The 23,160-nt window shown below is 38.9% G+C and overlaps 1 protein-coding gene across 1 annotated transcript; it reads right to left on the reverse strand.

The window, feature by feature from the left end:
* Positions 1 to 18,541: 18,541 nt before the first annotated feature.
* LOC145003434 (putative mitochondrial protein AtMg00860) lies at positions 18,542 to 20,985 on the reverse strand. Its single transcript, XM_078962556.1, has 2 exons — positions 20,697 to 20,985; positions 18,542 to 18,762 (listed from the first exon to the last, which is right to left on the reverse strand). The coding sequence occupies exons 1-2, from the start codon at positions 20,983 to 20,985 to the stop codon at positions 18,542 to 18,544; spliced, it is 510 nt and encodes a 169-aa protein (XP_078818682.1).
* Between the last annotated feature and the right edge of the window lie 2,175 nt (positions 20,986 to 23,160).

Raw genomic sequence — 23,160 nt, forward strand, 5'->3', positions numbered from 1 at the left:
CGATCAAATCGACATTCAAGCGATTAATTTCGAAAATCAAAATCAAAAATCCTTCGTTTAAAAGAACAACACACTTCGTATGTTATATACTCTTTTAAGCTTCGAATCATAGCTTTGACCTTCGATTTTCAACCCAGTTGACCAAATTTGTTCAAAACTCTGTTCGACATCACAACCCAAAGTAAAATCTATTCTTCGCCAACAATCTAAAAAAAAAAAAACATGTTCGTCAATCATCAACATCAATAATCGACTTCAACACATTAACCTAGAGATCGAGTTCTCAAGGCTATCAATCATAAATTGAATCATTTTCCTTTCACAATTCATTCCCAAAAATACATCAAGCTTTTGAAATTCGATCTCCGATCTCTCAAGTAAAGCAATCGAAATCATACAATTCCATCTTTCGACTAGGAGGTTTTAATTTTTGACTTTGGAACATACGATTTCACATTCAAACTCGAATTCCTCAGTCAATTTTGAGTTTTGTTACTGAATCACAAACAAAAACTGACTTTCATTTATATTTTGACTTTCGATTTCAAACCGATCCATATCGATATACAAATCGAATGACTATCATATAAAATCGTGAACTCAAAACGATTCAATCATCAATCCCTTGCTTTGTAACAAATCAACCATATGATTTCATTTAAGATCGATCGGAGAAAAAAATTTGAGAACAAGATGAAGAACTCAAGAACAATCGATTAAAATCATATGCATATGAAGTTAATGGTCCAACAACAAAAAAAACGTGTGAGGTAAACAACAATGAATTTGATAAATCACACACATCGAATGAAGTTGGGCTCAAACACTTTTATTGCTAATATGGGCTTTGAATAACCAAGAAGAATACTCAAATAATGATTTTGGGCTCATTGAAATGAACAGTACCATATGTATTCTTTTTGGATCACAATCGAACAATGTATTGGGCTTGAATCGATGAATAGTAACCAAATTTTACTTTTGGGCTTAATAATGAAGGATGAACAGTAAAGACTTCGAAAATTTGGATCATAAAAGAAATAGAGCATAAATTTCGATTCAAACGAACAAATGCAATTTGAAAATTGAATCGAACAAACAAATAGGATCGGATCGAACTTTGATGAACGAAAAATTATTGGATCACAACAAATGGGTTTTTTCCAAGAAAATTTGATCCAACGAGTCAAATGATCAAAAATAAAAAAACACAACGCACGATTTAATGAGATTAAGAGAGATCATAGAGAGAGACTCGCCAAAATTGCTTCAATTGTGACAAATGTTGTCAAACCGAGAATCATTCTTCAAAAATCACATTGATCTTGAAGACCAGCTCTGATACCAATTGTAGTGACATAAGAACATGGTTTGACATGCGGAATTAAAGTTTGCACAATGAACATGGTGATTTGGGTGCTAAAAGATATATTCTATCATAGTAAATGAGTACAAAAAGTGATCTAGTCTAGAACTTCATAAATATCTCACTTACTAATCACTATGAACTACATCTCTCAAGCACACCTCTACAAGTGGTATGAACTCACCTTATATAGAGGTGTTTACATGTCTCTCTCACACTGATACTCATTAGCTATAAGTCTAATGCACCACATGCAAGTGGGTCTACAAAAGTCAAACCATCTACAAAGTCATACATGAAGAAATTTGCACCCCAACAACAATACATTATTGTCATTACTTTCCAGTTCTTGTCATAACTTTCCATTTATTTTAATTACTTTTCATGCTTTACACATTTCTTCTTGTTATTACTTTCCAAGATTTACACATGTCATATGTTAGTATCAAAATACTAATTTCAAAAGTAAAACATATGTATTTCAAAACATTTCAAACATATTTTCAAAACATTCGATCTTCCAAAACGTTCGTTTCTTTCAAAAATATTATTGGCTTCAATGCATTCTTTCAAAATAGCATTTCTAAAAACACTTGACATTTTCATTTCAAAACATTTCATATCAAACATTAGTGTTTCATTATCATAAAATCATTTGACTATGTACCCTAAAGTGGAAAAATGCCAACACGTACTCACCTTAATCACAAGAATGATATTTAGTGCTCGTGTAGTTCCTTTCCTTAATGCAACACTCTCAATCACCATGCATATAACATGTATAGACATAAGTCCCTCATAGACTTTTAACATTTATATATTGCCCATAAGCTTATTTACTTCCTATTAGCTTATATATAAATTTTGAGGGAACTCAAGGGTCATTTACTAGGTATTCCATGAAAAAATACACTAAATGGAATGTTCGACATGCCTCGTGTCAAAAGGACACGCCTCGTGTCACGACTGCAGGTCACCATTTCGTGCAGAATTTTGCTAAAAGCTTTGTAACTTGTTCCTTAGACTTCCAATGGCCACCAAACTTTACCAAATAGTTATTAAGGACTAAAAAAGATTTAAACTTCTTAAATACACAATTAGTCCCTATACTCATGATAACTTAATCATTAAGACCTTTGTCAAAATGTTAAGTTCATAATGCTTACAAACACTCAAATGAAAGGGTTAAGAGCTCAAGTTGCTCAAGAACACTCTTTAACCAATATGAATTACTCTCAAATCATTTAATACATCATTGGGTGTTGTCAATTACATAAAACAAAAACTAGTATCTTTGTAGGTACATGATATAACTATGGAAACCTCAATTCCATTCTATGTTTCCCAATTTTCCTTTTGGCCAAAATAATCACTAGGCTAGAACTTTACGAGCATCCCTTCATGTTTAAGTTCTAATATCATATTTAGAGTTTCAATTAATGTTTATGAATGTCATTCACTACTTATATGTCAATGATTATGTGTTTATCAATAGATTTCCTAAAATGCCCTTATGGCCAAATATTCCATAAATTCAACTAAAGATCATTCAATTACTTATTTTTTGCATTCAAATCATGTTATTAGTATCAAATCATGTTTATAAGTATCATACACTCATAAAATGTTCATATTCAAAGGCTTTTATTGTTTTCATTCCAATTTCCCCCAAAATCAATACAAATCTAAGCTTATACTTCGTTCTACCATCATGGATGAATTTAAGCATTACAATTGGATATGTTGCTTTCAAATATCATCTAGGTCATATAATCCAATCCAATTTCATCATCAATTGCACTATCCCCAATTTCGGTTTTCTAGGGTTTATGGAGACTTTCACCCAAATCATTAGGATGATTGGATTGAGACTAAAACCATGAAAACTACTCAAGGGGGATTAGAAAACCAAACCCTAATCATTAATTGAAGCCCAATTCGACATTGAGGTTCAACCCAAAACCATGAACTCGAAAATAGAACTAAAGGGGGAGGATTTATACCTTCTTATCCTTTGAATGCTTATCTTCTTTGCTTGAATGCTTCACAAATCAACTTGGATCAAACCCTAGATGCCAAAGAGTGAAAGAATTTCCATTTCCCTCTCCCCTTCTCTTAATTATGTTCTTCCCAAAAAATGGGAGTGAAGACCCATTAACTAGCTTTAAACTTCCCCAACTTGTCACTTTTGATCTCTCCTTGCAAAAGCTATTTCAAAATGACTCCAAACTAACTTGGAAGCGTCAATTAACTTCCAAAATGGTCCCTCTCCATCCATATCTTCAAAACCTTAGTCCAAATTATTAATTTTGTCAAATATCTAGTCAAACTAAGTTTCACCCAATTGCCACAAATGGCCCTTTAACTTTTAAGATGTTATTATTTTCACTTATAACTTTCTAAACTTCATATCAACTAATTATATGATTATCCCTTGATGATTTATTTATTTACTTTATTAATTTAAGAACCTAGTCTTAAATTTTAGAATGTTACAATCTAATTCCTCAAAACGAAAATATACATGTCATATAATACAATGTTGATGATTTAGAGTCCATAAAACTATTTTCCTAATTGAATAACATTGATAAAAGAATACCAGAATACAACATATGTAGCATGGACTAAAATTTTGGACCCCTATTACACGGGAAATCCCTATGGTTAGGGTTACTTGTACGTGTAGTCCCTAAAAAAATTAACTCAGACCGTCCCCAAAACATAAGTTTGTTACCCGCCCAGTACCTGAATTAGCTTTTCGTTTATTGTGTTGTTAAACCAAGTATATATATATATATATATATATATATATATATATATATATATATATATATATATATATATATATATATATATATACCCTTACTTTTATATTTAATATCCCACCCCAATATATATCCCACACTTCATAACACACAATCCATACTCCTTTGGAGGTTTCATCACCGCCGTGTCTTCAGTTTGGCTCCTCTCATATCTCCAATTAATCCCCTCCCCCCTAGATCTCTATAAATTGTTTCACCTTTGGTTCCCCTGTGATCGGAAACCAACCCTTTTCCAAAGAAATCCAACAATAATTATTGGGTGGAAACTTTTCTCACCTAGTTTCAAAATTCGACCTCCTCCCATGGCTGCTTTACACTTCATTATCTTTGATAACGACCCACCTCCACACCCTCTTGAAATCATGGAACTTAACCATGAATTCACTATTTTTCATCCTATATCTAGGTACATAACTCATCGGATATGAGACATCTAAGTTATTCCATTTTATATTGGGTTGTGTTTGTCGCTCGATCACCAGAAGTGATGACAACTCGTTCTTAATTTGTACCATTTACGAAATTCAAATTTTGCTATGATGGTGGAGTGATTTGCATCAATGACATTAGTGATATTGTTAGAATTCTTCACTTAAATTTTGTGTAAGGATCTCCTACTTTTTTTATCGATAAACATCTTATGTATGAAAGTTATATTAGAAATATTAGTTTCTAGTTCTTCAATTGAAGTGAATAAGAGCTTTGTGAATCTAAAACCTATGAAACATGGGTTACATTAGCATCATGGTCGATATCTTTTGGTTATGTAAGACACTTTTCTTTTAATAATTAAAATTTTAAAAAAATGAAGTTGAACAAATTTGTGAAATTTTATTTGTTCTTTTATGCATAAAAAAGACCAAAAGCTTCATGCTTGGTTGATAGAAAACCCCATCTCCACACTAACTCATCATCGATAGTTTTGGTAATCCAATCATATTATCTTCAGCCAAGTAATTTGAAAAGAAATCTTTAAGTATTAGACCAAATTGAAAACCCCACTTTATATATTTGGAGCATTATGACCTAAAGCTTCACATAGAGCTATTGTGAAAATGAGAACAGGAAAGAGAAACCAAAAATGAGAGGAGAGAGAAACAAGAGGGGCGAGAAAGGGATTAGGGTGTTTTTAGAACTAAGAAGGAAAAAAAGGTGATGAGGGTGGAGATAGGGTAGTGGGAGTGAGTTTTGGTGGTGATGATATGGCCAGTTGCAGAGAGTCGGGAGTGAGACCGGTGGCAGTAGACATTGTCTCTGGCGGTTGGTAACAGTAGGCAGAAGGGAGGTACCAAGAGGGGGATGAGACACTAGGATTTGCTCAGATTTGGGGTGGGATAGGTTTTATTTGGTTTTTATCCTTTCAAGAATAATTTTATATATATTCATATATATATATATATATATATACATATATATATATATAACATAAAAGTAAGGGTAGATATGTCTTTTCACCATGGTTTTACAGCAAAATAGATGGTAAGTTAATTTAGGGACTAAACGAGTAACAAATTTAAGTTTTAAGGACGGTCCCTGAAACCATAAACATAAAACCATAAATATAAAGCTTAGTGAGTTCCCTAAAATACCACATACCACAGAAATTAGTGGGCCCCAACCCTATAATATATTACAACCCAACATACAATCATGATCCAATCCCTAGGAGCCAGCCTTGGGTATGTTTCAACCCGAACATGCAATAATGGGCCTAGCCTTGGGGCCTAATCCTAGGGTTTATTTCAACCCAATCATATAATAATGGGCCCAGCCCTGGGGTTTATTTCAACCTATTCATAAATACAAGAATCATAAAGATAACTAACATCTATATAACATAATCCAATGGGTCGGCATTGATGCCTTTGACCCACAAGCAAAATGAGAAGACTCACCTCAATGCATAACCGGATAAAACTCACACTAGAGTTGTTGCTACCAAAAAGTTCCTCGCATTAAATATATCCAAAACAGCCCCAATTAACAACTAGGGTAATATTCCAACTTAGCATGTCCAAAATATCAAGGCTAACCCTTGTTTGGGAAAAAGTGTAACACCAGTGTTCTAGGTAATTTTCCTTTCAAGCTTCATTTCTTAAAGTTGGAAACATTGGTCCCTAAGTTGGGCGTACAAGTCAGGTACATCAGGCGTAGGACTTTGCATGTGATCATGGAGTCTCTCACGAACGTTGGGCGTATGTGTATGTATGTTGGGTGTACGCAAGCAAAAGAAAAACCCTAATTTTTAGGATTTGTACCCTATTTAAAAACCTTATTGCCTCAAACCCTTCTTACCTCTTAGCCTCCATCTGGAAACCCTAATTGAGTGTATGTGTTTGGAAGCCTTAGAAGGTCATTTTGGGTGTTCTTGGTGGTGAATGAGGACTCTTGAAGTTGTAGTGTTTCACTCAAGCCTTTGGATCTAGCAATCACTCTCCCTTTTGCATCTTCTGGAGGTATAAAGTTCCAAACTTGATGCATATCCCTTTAGATCTTGTTCAAGCTTCGAATTATACACCTTTTTGTCCTAAATCTTGATCCTTATATGTATGAAATGCTCCAGGACCTTTATGTTGTCATTTCAGATGTTTTAGGGTGTGTTAAGTCATAAAAATGCAAGCTTGGACCTTGGTATTCTTCCATGCAAGAGTATTGAAGTTTTAAATGGTTGAATTAGTTAGGGTTTTGGTGTTGGGCTCCTTGTAGCCACGCAAAGGCATAAAGGTTTCAACTTTATGGCCTTAAACATTTTATTAAGCTTGGATCTAAAGTTAGACATGAAGTATTAAAGCATTAAGATGATTTAGTAGGAGTTTGGATGTTAGGGTATTATGTTGGGTGTAATGATCTATACGTTGGGTGTAGAAGGCTGATGCCCTGTAACCTCCCCTTCATGAATCAAGTTATATGTGGGGTGTACCAGAGAGTACGTCAGGCGTACTCCCAGAAAACCGAATGGGCTAATATTTTTGGCCTCGGGCCATTAGGGGTTTTTGGACTTGTTTAGTTGAGCTAGGAGTACGAAGGGAAAAATTGTATTTTGCCCTTAATAATATAAAGTGTAACACCTAGAAATCAGAAGGCTAATTAAGGAAATATTTTATGCAAATTGAAGGTCTACCCGTCGAGTCCAGGAGGGATAACTCAACGAGTAAAAATAAGTTTTTGGGACGCGGGTTGAGAAACCAACTCGACGAGTTGGGGAGGACCAACTCGACGAGTTGGTTTGGGTTTGGAAAACCCTAGATTCGGGGTTTTGTACCCTATGTAAGCATTTTAATCCCCACCTTATGGCCTCATTTCCAGCCTCCATGGTCCAAACCCAAATCTACGAAACCCTAATGCTTGTGAGACATTTTTTAGTGAACCTTGTGTGATTTGAAGCTTCTAGAAGAAGAATAAGCTATAGAATTACAAGAGAAGATTGTAGATCCAAAAGCAACATCCCATCCTCATCCTTTTATGGTAATCAAGCCTCTAACTTGTCTAGTAGTTTCTTAGATCTTCTTATTTCAGTTTATGAGGGTTTTTGGTCCAAGAAGCTTAGCCCTTGGGAAATGGATGTCCCAAGTGGCTTATCTTTCAAATCTGGGATCTAGAAGGGGTTTCATGGCATAAAGGTGCAAACTTTATGATCATGGAATCCCCATGCAAGCTTTAAGGTGTTGTTATGGCCTTTTAAGCCCCAAAAGGCCATGCATGGAAGGAAAGCCTGATACTTTACGTGTTCAAATGATGTTTAAGGCCTAGATCTATGTCAATATGCTTCAGCTTGGAGTATTATGGCTTTTTGGATAGAGATCTATGTCCCGAAGAACTAGGGTTTTAGCTAAACCCATTAAGAAGGACTAGTAGAGGGTAAAGTTGGAAACTTTACCTTTAAAAAGGCTCTTTCAGTATATAGGAGTATGGAGCTTTGATTTGGAGAGTATAGGCTTAATCTGTTAAGATTACCCAAACAAATTATGGGACTCGTCGAGTCCATATAGGAACTCAACGAGTTGGGTCGTGATGTCCCGATCTAGTTCAAGGTAGAACTCGACGGGTCTATGAAGGGACTCGAAGAGTTGATTCGCCAAATCACGACTATGAGTAGCCAAGGAACTCGACGAGTCAGGGGGTGACTCGACGAGTTGGATCACGATTTCAGGATTCGGAATTATAGAACTCGGCGAGTTGATGGAGCAACTCGATGAGTTGAGTCAACTCGGGGTGTTGACTTTGACTTTAACCAAGCATTGACTTTGACTTTGACCAGGGGTAAAATGGTCATTTTACCCTAAGAAGGATTATCAGTTATTGACTAAGTATTATGTTGATAATGATAGCTCGAGGAGTCAATAGATCAACAATTCGGAGATCTACCGGCTAGCAGCGAGAGGTTTATTTGTGAGATTTAGCAGTCAGCTTGTGAGGTAAGTTTTCTCCAGTAGGAACGGGTCAAAGGCACCAATATCGGCCTGTTTATGTATGTTAGTGTATGTCAGATTACATCCAATGTCGGAGATAGCCCGATGTAGCTATATGTTTTTGGATTTCGATCTGATGTCGGGCAAGGCCTGAGGAAATTTTATATGTATGTTTCCGAACTACGGTTCCATGCCGGGTGGTACTCGAGTAAGGAATTCATGATTAGTTATATTTGTTGTCTTTGTGATACTTGTATGTGCCCGGTAAGGGGTGAGTGTGGGCGAGGTCCCATATCTCATCACTAGTTGAGTATGGACGTGGTTCCATATCTCATTATTAGCAGAGTAGGGGCAGAGCCCAAGATAGGCGGGGCCTTGAGACTAGCAGTTATAGTGTTGTGTTTGACTGTTATGTACTAGCATGATTATATGTTATTGTTTGTATGTGTATAGCGAGTGTGGCCCAGAAACAGGAGGGGCCTAGTAGAAACATATTTATATACCGAGCGGGGCTCGATGCCAGGCGAGGCCTGATGCCAGATCCGTCCGATGTCGAGCGGGGCCCGATGTAGCGGGTCGGGCCCTATGTTTGTGGTTATGTGATTATGTGTATGGTATGTGGTAGTTTGTGGGGACTCACTAAGCTTTGTGCTTACAGTTTTTAGTTTTGGTTTCAAGTACTTCCAATAGCAACGGGAAGAGCTCGGGATGACTGTAGTGCACACACCAATGTTTAGCCTGGGATGTTTTTACTCTAATATGTTTTGACAGATGTTTATGATATTTTGAGATACATGACTTATGATTTTTATGTGATGAGTTGTAGCTATGGTTTTGTTAATGATTTAAAAATGAAATTTTCGGACTATATTTTTGGGATGTTACATAAAGGATGATTTTGGACCATTTATATTGGGTTAAAACCCCAATTTTAATTAGGTCCATCTTTAGGTTTTGATTAGTGTGTAGAGTCGTGTTAGTAGCAGCTTGATTGTGAGATTCAGCTACTTTCAGCTAGAGCCGAGTCTTTTTACCATACTAGTGGGTCGAATGCACTAAGGCCATCCCACTAATCTATATGTATAGGTTGTGTACCATTATGTGATTATTGTTTATGTGATTTTATGATATATTCATGGAGCCAATTTGGGCTCAGATTCATATGGACTCGGGTTTGATACGAACCCGACACAACAATTGATGTTGGATAGGGTTGATATGGACCCAGGGGTTGTTACGGACCTGACACAGCCACATGTTGGTATATTTATGTATATTGCATATGTGGTATTTTGGGGAAGCTCACTAAGCATTATTCTTACATGTATGTTTTTGGTTTCAAGTACTTCCGGTACAAAAAGGAAGAGCCCGACTTGATGGCATAACACCCCCTCCCCTCTCATGATTTTTGCATGTTATGATCTTTGTTACTCTGATATTTGTCATAAGTTGTATTTTAGATACTTTCGAGGCATGTGTTGTTTGGATTAATGAACTTCAAAATGAAATTTTTACTTATAAAATTTGGGTCATTACAAATTGGTATCAGAACCTTGATTTGAGGGATTCGGGCACACTTTCGGTTATTTCATAACTCAAACTCAAGAAATGATAATCTTTTCAAAAGAAAAAGAAATTAAATTTCTAAAATAAATGTTTTTACTAAGTAAAAAGGGGTGTGATGCGTGCAATTAGTCGAGCTCAAGTGGTTCGTAAATTACCCATACCTATGTATTATGATTAGTATGCTTAATATGTGAATTTTATGCTAGCATAGGAATAAGGATACCATCAGTAATCGTATGATAGGATTACCTCATTTGTGTGATGCCTTATTGCCTAGGGGATTCGGATGCTATATATTGCTTGGAATTGATATCAACTCATTTAATTGTTAAGTGTATGTTTTAAAAGTTATATACGATTAGGATCATATAGCCCTAGAATTGTGGATTTTGCCTTATTTCTTGTTCCTTTTTTGGTTGTGGACTTAGGGTATAATCATTATTTGATAGTCTATGTGATTCCACTTATGTATAACTTGCATGCATAAGGCAACTGGCAGTGTCGATTGAGATTCTTTGTATAGTAGGAGCAGTGTTGATTGAGAATTCCTGGTAGAGTCTAGGTAATGTTATATTAAAATATGTATGCTATTTAGCAAAGGATTGGTGTATAGATGTAGCATGGTGAATTTGAGGAATCTGGGTGGTTCTTGAGGAGGGTAAAGGTAGGTGTGGAAGCTAGCATTGGTCTTATACTATTGGAAGCATATGATTTTTACTCAAGACAAGGACGAACCTGAGGATTCTAAGGAGGATGGTATAGTGAGAGTTCTCTCGAGCTTATTGTTTATCATTTATATGTTCATATTTCAATTTGAGTATGGTGGTGATCACTCGAGGAGGAGGTTCCAGCTCTGGTTCTGGTTCTGGTTCTGGCTCGGGCATAAAACTAATTGATGAGAGGCTACACAAGTTTATTTCGGACAAGATCACTCGTGTTATCACGGATGCTACTCCTGTGATGTTTGGTACCATCGAGGAGGGGATTATGGGGCTTATGGATGAGTGAATCATGGCCTTTCGAGCTGAGATTGTTGCGGGTTAGATAGGAGCACAAACTCCCTCATTTCGGGAGTTCAAGGCGTGTAGAGCTCCAGAGTTTTAGGGATAAGGACCCATCACTAGCCGATGTTGGATCGTTGACATGGAGAATGCTTAATGGATGATTTTTTTTCCCAGAAGGTGAAAAGGTAGGGTTTGCATCCTGCCTGTTGAGGGACCGAGCACGTGAATAGTGGGATGAGGTCGTCCGAGTTGTGGGGACTGTGGCATTGGAAGCCATATCTTTAGAGGAGTTTTTTATGAGATTCCAGAGGAATTTTACACCAGCAATCGAGGTGCAGCAACTGGTGAGGGAGTTCCAAGACCTTTTTCAGAATACTGAGACTATAGCAGAGATAACCTCCAAGTTCCGGGAGAGAGCTCTTTTGGTTCCAAAGTACACTGTGGATGAGGAAGACAAGATACCTATCATGTTGAGGGATAACATAAGAGAGTTTGTGAGCTTTTCGATGTGCAAGAAACCGAAAACCTGGAGCTTTAGACGAAGCGCAAGTCGGAGCAAATGCAGACTTTTGTTGCCAGGTTAAGAGGCCCAACACTTCTGATTCGCATTCTAGGGACCAGCAGGGCCGAGGTCGCTACAAAAAGTGCAAAAATATCACATTGGGGCATACCAATCAATGCGTTCAGGTTGTTAGAGGTGTGGGAAGACGGTTCACATGAGTAGGGATTACCCCCGGAATGTACTGATCTATTTTCACTGCAACCTGACCAGCCATAAAAAGACCTACTGTCCAATATTAACAGGAAGGGTAGTGGCAGCACTTGCACCAGCCACCTGGAGGATTACAAATCACTGCCAGGGAAAGGCGGAGACACCTACGATGAAGAGCAGGGCATTCCAGCTGACTACCGATGAGGCTTGTGCAACACCATATGTGGTTACCGATATGCATTTTATTATATTTTTATCCCTTTCCTTATTTATGCTTATAATTGTGTCTGATAATGTATAGGAACTTTCTTAGTCAATGGTATGACTGCTCATGTTCTGTTTGACTCGGGTGGTACCCGATCCTTTATATATCTTGCGCTTAGCAAGAAGTTTAATGATGCTCCTGGATTTTGGATTATCTGTTGGAGGTAGAGATTGCTGATGATCATTTTGTGAGTGCTTCAAGGGTTCATCTTGGGTGTGTCCTGAACCTGTTTAGCGTGAGGTACTCTATTGATTTGGTGTTGATTCCTCTGCGGGGATCAAAAATTATCATCGGGGTGGAATGGTTGGGTCCCAATGGGGCCATTATTGACTATGAGTGTCATCTAGTGAGCGTTCAAACACCAAGTGGGGGAGACCTAGTTATTCCTAGAGAGCGAGCTTTGCATGAGCCAGTTCTCTATTCAGCTGCAAGGGACAAGAGATATCTTCAGTAGGGTTGTTATGGGTTTCTGGCTTATGTGGCAGATGATCGAGTTGAGGGCATGATGGTGTTAAGTGAGGTGCCTATTGTTCGGGATTTCCCCGATGTGTTTCTTGAGGAATTTTGAAGAGTTCCGCCCAAGAGGAAAGTCGAGTTCTGGATTGATTTGGTTCCTAGAACGGCCCTAATAGCCAAAGCACCATATCGTTTGGCACCATCAGAGATGCAGGAGTTATCTACGCAGCTTCAGGAGCTACTAAACAAGGGGATTTATTTGGTCGAGTATCTCACCTTGAGGAGCACTGATCCTATTTGTAAAGAAGAAGGGCGTCTCACACAGGATGTCCATTGACTACTGGTAGTTGAATAAGCTAACAATGAAGAACTGTTACCCACTCTCGAGGATCAATGGCTCATTTGACCAGCTTTAGGTTGCATCTTGGTTTTCCAAGATTGATTTACAATCAAACTAGCATCAGATGAGGATCAGGGATGATGATGTATAGAATACGACCTTTGAGACTCGTTATGGTCATTATGAGTTTGTAGGCCGATGATGGATCGTTCATGGATCTCATGAACAGGGTTTACAGGCTGATGATGGATCGTTCGGTGATAGTATTCGTAGATGATACTCTGGTCTACTCCAAGAACAGGAGCAGTATGGGGAACACTTACGGGAGGTATTAGAGACCCTTAGGAGGGAAAGTTTGTAATTCAATCTCTCAAAATGTGATTTCTGGTTGCGTGAGGTGCAATTCTTGGGGCACATAGTCAACCAGAAAGGTATCATGGTTGATATGGCCATGATCGAGGTTGTGATGCGATTGGGAGGTTTCAAGGACTCCCTCTGATATTCAAACCTTCCTAGGTATCGTAGGGTATTACCGAAGATTTATCCAGGATTTCTCCAAGATTGTAGTGTCATTGACTCGCTTGATAAAGAAGAATGTTACTTTTCGATGGGGGCCCAATCAGCAGTTGGCTTTTGAGATGTTGAGACAGAGATTGTACGAGGCCTCGATTCTCATCCTTCCTGAGGGTATGGATGATTTTATGGTTTATTTTGACGCCTCTATATCGGATTTGAGATTTTTTTTCATGCAGAGAGGTCACGTGATTGCTTACACTTCGAGGCAGTTGAAGCCTCATGAGTCGAATTATCATACACATGATTTGGAGTTGGGGGTTGTGGTTTTTTCCCTCAAGATTTGGAGGAACTATCTGTATGGGGTTAGGTGTAATTATTGGATTACTGTCTAAGTCCATAACTATAATTGGTAAGACTTGACCCGACTCGGCATGGTCCATTTGGGTTGCATGGCATCGGGACATTGGGATAGACCGTTTTGTGAGAAGAAGACATTTGTGACATATTAATATATTATAAGTTCTAATATATTAATACGAATCATGTTATTTAATTAGTATTGATCAATAATTAATTTGGACTTGATTTAGTGATCAAAAGAGACTAATTAAATATATGGGGATTGATTGTGTAAATCATTCATTCTTATATATGTGGGCTTATGATCCAAGATTCCTTATGTTGGGTTTAACCCATGTGGTGGCCCATGGATACTCCATGGAGGTTAAAACCCATGGAGTATAAGGAATGGGTAAAGTCATGGGTTACATGGTGTAACCCTAATGTGCACACTATATAAGGACCCCTTTAGCTCAATAAATTGGCACAAGTGATACATATGTGAGGGCTAGTCAATTTGAGCTTGGAGTGTCTTCTTCTCATGGTTATTCCAAGTGTTCATGGCGTTATATGAACCATTTGAGGTGTCACACTTGGGGCACTAGGCACTCAAGCTTCATGAAGACAAGTTACAACAACAAGGTATGTATTCTATCTAGTTTTTGTTATCCTAGTACATAAGATTGTATGATAGATAGGGTAATACCTTGGAATATTCATATTTGCATGTATAATAGAGAAAACATAGATCCAAGGTATTTAGGGTTGCATGTACACTTAGGGGTGTTAGTATGCTCAAAACCCAACAGTAATATCTACACTTACCACAAAGAGTTTAAGGTGCCTGATGGACCAGCCAAATTTGAATATGCGGAAGCGAAGATGGCTAGATGTGGTAAATGAATTTGATTTTGAGATCATGTACCACCTTAGGAAGCCTAATTTGGTGGCCGATGCCTTGAGTCATAAGGTAGTGAGTGCGCCTATCGGAGATATTTGTCTGAGGATGGTTATTATTTCGCCTCTGTTGGATATTATTAAGAAGGCTCAGGTAGAGGGATTGAAGAAGGAGAATCGGAAGGCAAAGCAAATCAGAGGGAAGATTCATTTATTTGTTATAGACAGTCGAGGTTTATTGACTTAGTGTGATGGAGTTTGGGTTCCAACTACGGGTGGGGTGAGACAGACAGTTCTAGAAGAGGCTCATATGTCAAACTTTTCAATCAATCTGGGGGCCACGAAGGTGTATCGGGATCTGAAGCTGAGTTATTGGTGGCCCTGTATGAAATGGGAGATATCATGGTTTGTAAAGTGTTTCTGACTTGCAGGAAATTCAAGACTGAACATTAGAGACCCCGCGACAAGATGCAACCATTACATATTCCTATGTGGAAATGGGAAGAGATCGCCATTGATTTTATCACAAAACTTCCAAGGACGACACGTGGAGTTGATTCTATATGGTTCGATGTTGATAGATTGACCAAGAGTTCACATTTCATACTGGTCGTCAAGAGTATAGCTGACATTTACATTCGGGAGGTGGTGGTTCGGAATGCAGTTCTAGTTTTGGTGGTTTCGGACCGGGATGTTTGCTTCCAGGTTTTGGAGGAAGTTTCATGAGGATTTGGGTACTGCATACCACCCCCATATCGACAGTCAGAGTGGGTGAATGATTTAGACGCTCGAAGATATGCCCAGGTGTGCGTATTAGATTTTTGAAAAAGTTGGGATACTTACCTTCCATTGGTCGAGTTCTCCTACAATAGCAACTATCATGCCAGTATTGATCGACCATCTTTTGAGATGTTGTGTGGGAAGTGGTGTAGGACCTCGCTTTGATAGGGGAGGTCGGGCATTGAGTCATGGGGAGTACTAAAATGGTACTAAGACAACTGAATTGATTCAGCAGGTGCACAATAGGCTGCGATTCATGCGAAGTCAATAGAAGTGTTATGCAGACCAGCGATGATCGGACCTCGAGTTCCAGGTGGGGGACTTGGTGCTTTTGAAGGTGTCGCCTTGGAAAGTTGTCATCTGATTTCGGAATCGGGGCAAGTTGGGTTGTCGATTTATCAGTCCCTTTTGTATTATTGCCCAGGTGGGAAAGGTCGCATACCGACTAGATTTGACTGGTGAGCTTAGTCAAATCCACAAAAAATTCCATGTGTCTCAGTTGCAGAAGTGTGTAGTCGATGAGTCGGCGGTGATCCCTTTGGATGATACTCGGTTCGATGAAAGACTGAACAATATGGAGAGACTGATTGTAATTCTTAACAAGAAGTCCAAGGCTCCACGCAAGAAAGAAGTGAACATGGTGAAGGTGCAATAGCAACACTAGAAAGGCTCGGAATAGACATAGGAGCCTGTGGATGAGATAAGGGAGCATTAACCATACTTGTTTGTAGTGGAGGACTTCGAGGACGAAGTTTGATTCAAGTAGAGGATATTTTTAACACCAGTGTTCCAGGTAATTATCCTTTCTGGCTTTATTTCTTAAAAGCTAGCAAAATTGGTCCCCATGTTGGGTGTATGAGTCAGGTACACCAAGCGTAGGACTTTACATGTGATCTCGAAGTCTCTCACTAAAGTTGGGCGTACATGTATATATGCTAGGCATAGGCAAGCAAGGGACAAACCCTAATTTTTAGGGTTTGGACCCTATTTAAAGACCTTATGACCTCTAGCCCTTCTTATCTCTCATCATCCATCTCTCTTAGCCTCCATTTCGAAACCCTAATTGAGTGTATGCGGTTTGAAGACTTAGAAGGTCATTTTGGGTGTTCTTGATGGTGAAAGAAGACTCTTGAAGTTGTGGTGTTTCACTCAATCCTTTGGATCCAACAATCACTCTCCCTTATGCATCTTGTAGAGGTATAAAGCTCTAACCTTGATGAATATTCCTTTAGATCTTGTTCAATCTTAGAATTATACACCTTTTGTCCTAATTTTTTTTCCTTGTGAGTATGGAATACTCCAAGACCTTTAAGTTGTCCTTTCATACATTTTAAGGTGTGTTAAGTCATAAAAATGCAAGCTTGGACCTCAGTATTCTTCCATGCAAGAGTATTGAAGTTTTAGATGGTTGAATGAGTTAGGGTTTTGGTGTTGTTGTTGGGCTCCTTGTAGCCATGCAAAGGAATAAAGGTTGCAACTTTATGGCCTTCGACGATTTATTAAGCTTAGATCTAAAGTTGGACATGAAGTCTTAACGTATTAAGACCATTTAGTGGGTGTTTGGACGTTAGAGTATTACGTTAGGCATAACGCTCTGTATGATGGGTATAGAAGGTGATTCCCCGTAACCTCCCTTTCGTGAGTCAAGCTGTGTGTCAGGCATAGCAGAGAGTACACCTGGCGTACTCCCAGAAAAACCATTGGGCCTCGAGCCAGTAGGGGTTTTTGGACTTGTTTAGTTGGGCTAGCAATAAGAAGGGAAAAAATGGTATTATTTTTTCCCTTAAGAATATAAAGGATGATTTGGACCATTGATACTTGGTTAAAACCCCGATTTTAATTAGGTCCGTCTTTAGGTTTTGATTAGTGTGTAGATTCCATTTAGCAGCAGTGCAAGTGTGAGATTCAGTTACCTTCAGCTAGAGGTGATTCTTCTTACCACACTAGTGGGTCGAAGGCACCAAGGTCGGTCCATTGATCTATATGTGCATGATGTGTACCTTTATGTGATTGTATGATATATGTATGGAGCCAATTTGGGCTTGGAATCATATGGACTCGAGGTTGATACAGGCCCAAGAGTTGTTATGGACCTGACACAACCACATGTTTTTTTTTTGTTACTCTTATATTTCTGATAAGTTGTATTTTGGATACTTTCGAGACATGTGTTGTTTGGATTAATGAAATTAAAAATGAAATTTTTACTTATAAATTTTGGGTCATTACAAAAAGACCATTTTTCCCTTCCAAGTCTCAAACCCCTTAAAGTTGACCAAAAATCAAAATGGTCAAAAACTCAACGATCAAAGTCAACGGTCACCGTTGACTTTGGTCAACTGCCACGTCGTGGACTTCCATGACCATGTCGTGGCCCTTTATCAACAAACAGTTCGGTAATTCACAACCACCATGTCATGGGCACTAGGTTTCTAACAACTTAATGGGTTAATCCATTTCCTTCGATTCTAAGAGATCTAAAGCTCAGATCTAGTACATACTATGGTCTAAATGGATAAAGTTTCCAACTTTATCCATTAAGACGCCCAAATAGGTCATGATCTCATACCATGGGTCTAAATAGGGAAAAATACAACAAAAACTTAATCATTTATTCCTTAATCTGAAACATTCTTACCCCAACCACTTTAAAAGAGTTTCCAATACCAAATCTAGCATAAAGGTAGGTGGTTTATAGACATGCATGTCCAATGGTGGTGGAAAGGAGCTAAAAGTGACCAAAAACTCATGGAAGGTGAAGAATACCAACTACAACCTAGATCTATAAGATATATTATTCATGGGAATCAGGAGAGTCATAAAGTTGCAACCTTTATCACTTCAAACCAACCAAACATTTCCTTGTGGACCAAAATATGCTTAAGAAACTAGATCTACAACCAAAGTGTCATCAATGCATAAACTTAGGGACTTACAAATGGTCCAGAGAATGATTTGATGGATGGAGAGGTGTTGTTGCTTGATCCTTTGGCTAACACCTTCTTCTTTTTCCTTCAAAATGCAACAAAACACCAGAAAGAGGTCAATACTTAACAAGGAAGGCTAGCGTTTCCCACATATGCTTTTTGGAGGTGATGGAGGCAAATGGTGGTGGAAACCCTTGCCATCACTTCCTTTAAATAGGGATCCAACCCAAAAATCTAGAGTTTCACCAAAATCAACTCCCATGTCGTGGTACTTATGGCCACATCGTGGCGGGTTAGAAAATCTTGTTGTCATAAAAATCTCCACGTTGTTGTGAGGCTCTACCATGCCAAGGCCACCTAAAATGAAAAATTAAAAAGTAACATTTTATCTCATACCTAAAAAAGGTGTTACAACTCTCCCCCATTTGGATCAGACATCGTCCTCGAAATCTGATGTTGCAAATAGCTCAAATTAATGCTCTCTTATCTCCTCCTTGAGTTCCCATGTCCACTTTGAACCCTTTCAGTGCTTCCATTGCACCTTCATCAGCTCCACTATCTTGTTGTGTTAGGTCTTGGTCTTCCTTTCAAGAATCACCACTGATCTCTCCACGTAGTTCAAGCGCTCATCCACCTAAATATCATACAATGGAACCACCGCAGAGTCGTCAACTAAACACTTCTATAACTAAGAGACATGGAAAGTGTTGTGGATCTGACTAAGCTCATCCAGCAAATCCAGTCGGTATACAACCTTTTCCACCCTGACGATAATATTAAAGGGATCTATATACCGGGGTCCTAACTTTCCCCGCTTACGAAATCGGATGATACCTTTCCAAGGTGACACTTTCAGAAGCAAACCCCCCACCCCCTATAACTCGAGGTCCGATCATCGTTGGTCAGTATAACTCTTCGGGTGACTCTGAGATGTTTGTAGAAGGCCTCGCACCTGTTGAATCAACTCTGTTGTCTTGAGTACTACCTCAGTATTTCCCATAACCCAATCCCAACCTCGCCCTAACAAACTGGGGTCCAACATTTCTTCATGTAAAACATCTCAAAGGGAGGTCGATCGATACTGGCATGATAATAGTTGTTTGAGGAGAACTCAGACAGTGGAACATAAGTATCCTAACTCCCACCAAAATCTAGCACATACGCCTTGAGTATATCTCTGAGTGTATGAATCATCCACTCTCTCTGTCCATCAGTCTGGGGTGGTATGATGTACTGAAATGCAGATGAGTACCCAAAACCTCATGAAACTTCCTCCAAAACCTGGAGGTAAAACGTAGATCTCGATCCGAAACCACCAAAGCAGGCACCCCGTGTCGAACCACCACCTCTCGGATGAAAATGTTGGCCAACTTCTTGGGAGATATACTCACAGTTATCGGTATGTAATGAGCACTCTTATTCAATCTATCAACGATGACCCAAATAGAATCAACCCCACGTTTCGTCCTCGGAAACTTCTTGAAGAAGTCCATGGTGATCTCTTCCTATTTCCATCCGGGAATGGATAACGGCTACATCTTTCCATGCGGTCGTTGATGTTCGGCCTTGGCTTTCTGGCAAGTGAAGAACCACTCCACAAACCACGCTATATTTCTCTTCATACAGGGCCACCATTAAATAAACTTCAGATCTCTATACATCTTCATAGCCCCTGGGTGGATCGAAAACTTCGTCTTATGAGCCTCCTCCGGTATTGTCTGCTAACCTCACCAGCAGTTCGGACCTAAACCCTACCACACTAAGTCAATAAACCCCAACTATCTCTGACGAAAAATGGAATCTAGCCCATAATCCTTTCTTCCTTAAAATTTTCCCTCTTCAATCCCTCCACCTGCACCTTCCTAATCAATTCCAACAATGGCGAGACAATAACCATCCTCATACATGTATATTTAATAGGTGTACTCACTTCCTTGTGACTCAAGGCACTGGCCACAACATTTGCCTTCCCAGGGTGATATAAAATCTCACAGTCATAATCCTTCACCACATCCAACCACCTTCATTGCCTCGTATTCAGATTCGGATGATCCATCAGATATATCAGGCTCTCATGGTTAGTGTAAATAGTGCACCTAATCTATACAAGTATTGTCTCCATATTTTAAGGGCAAAAACGACAGCCCCCAACTCCAAATCATGTGTAGGGTAATTCACCTCATGAGGCTTCAGCTGCCTCGAAGCGTAAGGAATAACGTGACCTCTTTGCATGAGTACAACTCCCAAACCCAAGATAGACAAATAAAAATAAACCATAAAATTATCCATACCCTCAGGTAGAGTGAGAATCGGTGTCTCACATAATCTCTTGCTCAGTGTCTCAAAAGCTACATGTTGATCAGGGGCCCATCGGAAAGTGACATTCTTCTTCATCAAACGGGTCAGTGGTACAACGATCTTGGAGAAATCATGGATAAACCTCCGATAATAACCCATCAGACCAAGAAAACTCCAAATCTCAGATGGCGTCCTCGAAACCTCCCACCTCACCACAGCCTCAATCATGGTTGGATCAACCAATATACCCTTATGGTTGACGATGTTCCCCAAGAACTGCATCTCGTGCAACTAGAAATCACATTTGGAGAAGTTGGCATATAGCCTCTCCCTCCTCAAGGTCTCTAAAACCTCTCGCAAGTGCTCATCGTGTTGCTCCTTGGTCTTGGTGTAGATGAGAAAATCATCAATATACACAATCATCGACCGATCTAACATTGATCTGCATACTCAATTCATGATATCCATAAACATTGTTGGTGTATTGGTGAGCCTGAATGGCGTCACCACGAGTTCTAAAGGTCCTTTTCTGCACATCCTCGTTCCTTACCCTCATCTGGTAATATCTAAATCACAAATCAATCCTGGCGAATTAAGATGCACACTGAAGCTGGTCAAATAGGTCATCAATCTTTGGGAGTGGGTAACTGTTCTTCACCATTAGCTTACTCAACTCTCAGTAGTCAATGTGCATCCTGTGTGAACCATCCTTCTTTTTCATGAACCGGTTTGGTGATCCCCATAGCAAACTACTCAGTCTAATAAACCCCTTATCTAGCAATTCCTAAAGCTATGTAGACAACTCATGCATCTCCGGTGGTGCTAATCGATATGGTGTTTTGGCTATCGAGGTCACATCAGGAACTAAATCAACCTGGAACTCAACCTGCCTCATGGGAGGTACTCTCGGAAAATTCTCAGGAAAAACATCAGGAAAATCCCGAACAATGTGCACATCACTCACGGTAACCTTGCCCCTAACTCTAATGTCCGCCATATAGGCCAAATATCCAAAACAACCTTGCTTAATATATCGCCAATCCCTCGCAGCTGAACAAAGAGTCAGTCCATGTTGAGCACCCTCACCCTGAATAATTAGGTCTCCCCCACTTGGGATTTTAACTCTCACTAACTAGTGCTCACTATCAATCTTGACCCTATTAGGACCCAACCAATCCATCCCTATGATAACCTTCGACCCTCGTAGAGGAATAGGAATTGAATCAATAAAATATCTCTCACTGAACATGTTCAAAATACATCCTCGATGAACCCTCTAAACACTCACAGAACGATCATCTGTAATCTATACCTCTAATGGATAATCTAGAATCCCAGGAGCATCGCTAAACTTCTTTTTAAGCGTAAGAGATAAAAAAAAGATCAGGTAGCACCCGAATCGAACACAACATGATTCATCATACGATTGGCTAAGAAAGTCCCTATGCACAATCAATACGATATAAGAATAAACAAATAAAGTAGTAAAAGATATAGTAACGATACATATTGGCAACCACATCAAGTACAGCCCTCGCCTCATCAACCGTCAGTTGAAATGCCCTGCTCTTCACCACAAGTGTCTCTGCCTTGCCCGACAACCATTAGTGATCCTCAAGGTTGTCAAATCAGGTGCCTCCACGTCTCCTCCTATCAGTCTCGGAAAATTGGCCTTTTACCTCTAGTCTGATTGCAATGAAAGCAAATAAGATTACCCCATGGAAATCCCTACTTATATGACCAGCCTGACCATATCTGAAACAACCTGGCCCTATTTCTCAACATGTCGCACCGTGCAGCTTACCGCACTTGCCGCAACAGCTCAGAGCCTTTTGACCTCTAATGTGTGAATCAGAAGTATTGGGACTCTTTTCCTAGCCCACTGTTGTCTGAAGATGCTCCGGCTTACGCTTCGTCCTATTATTTTTGAGTTTTCATGATTGGCCTAGATCACTAATTAAGAAATTAAATTTTGACACTTCTAAGGTTTTGGTGTATATATGTAGAAATTGAATATCAATATGCATATATCTTAATTTAAACATTTTTGTATTTTTTTTATTGGTGAAGTGATGTTTCTTTATCAATGTGCTTTGTCTTCAAGTACCGTAACGCTAGAAAATGATAGTTGTTAGACTGAGTTTCCAAGGCCATTAACTATTTATAATATTTTTTTGAACCCAAAAGTGACCCTTCGCAAAACATTAACAATAAACTGTTGATCGTAGGTTGTCATGCCCGAAGGCAAATAAAAGGAGGAGTGAAGATCAGAAGAATTGACTTATGTTTTGACTTTTTGTAATAGAAGTTATTTTCTTTGGGTTGTAATGATTGTTGGTTAATTACTAGATTATTTAGTCATTTCAATATCTTTTGTTAGTAGGTATTTACTTGTTATGCCCTTGGAGCGTGTCTATAAAATGGGAACATGTTGTGGTTCTCTTTACACCTTTCAGC

This window comes from Lactuca saligna, chromosome 1 (assembly GCF_052625555.1).
Source record: "Lactuca saligna cultivar CGN05327 chromosome 1, ASM5262555v1, whole genome shotgun sequence".
In the NCBI taxonomy this organism is placed as follows: Eukaryota; Viridiplantae; Streptophyta; class Magnoliopsida; order Asterales; family Asteraceae; genus Lactuca; species Lactuca saligna.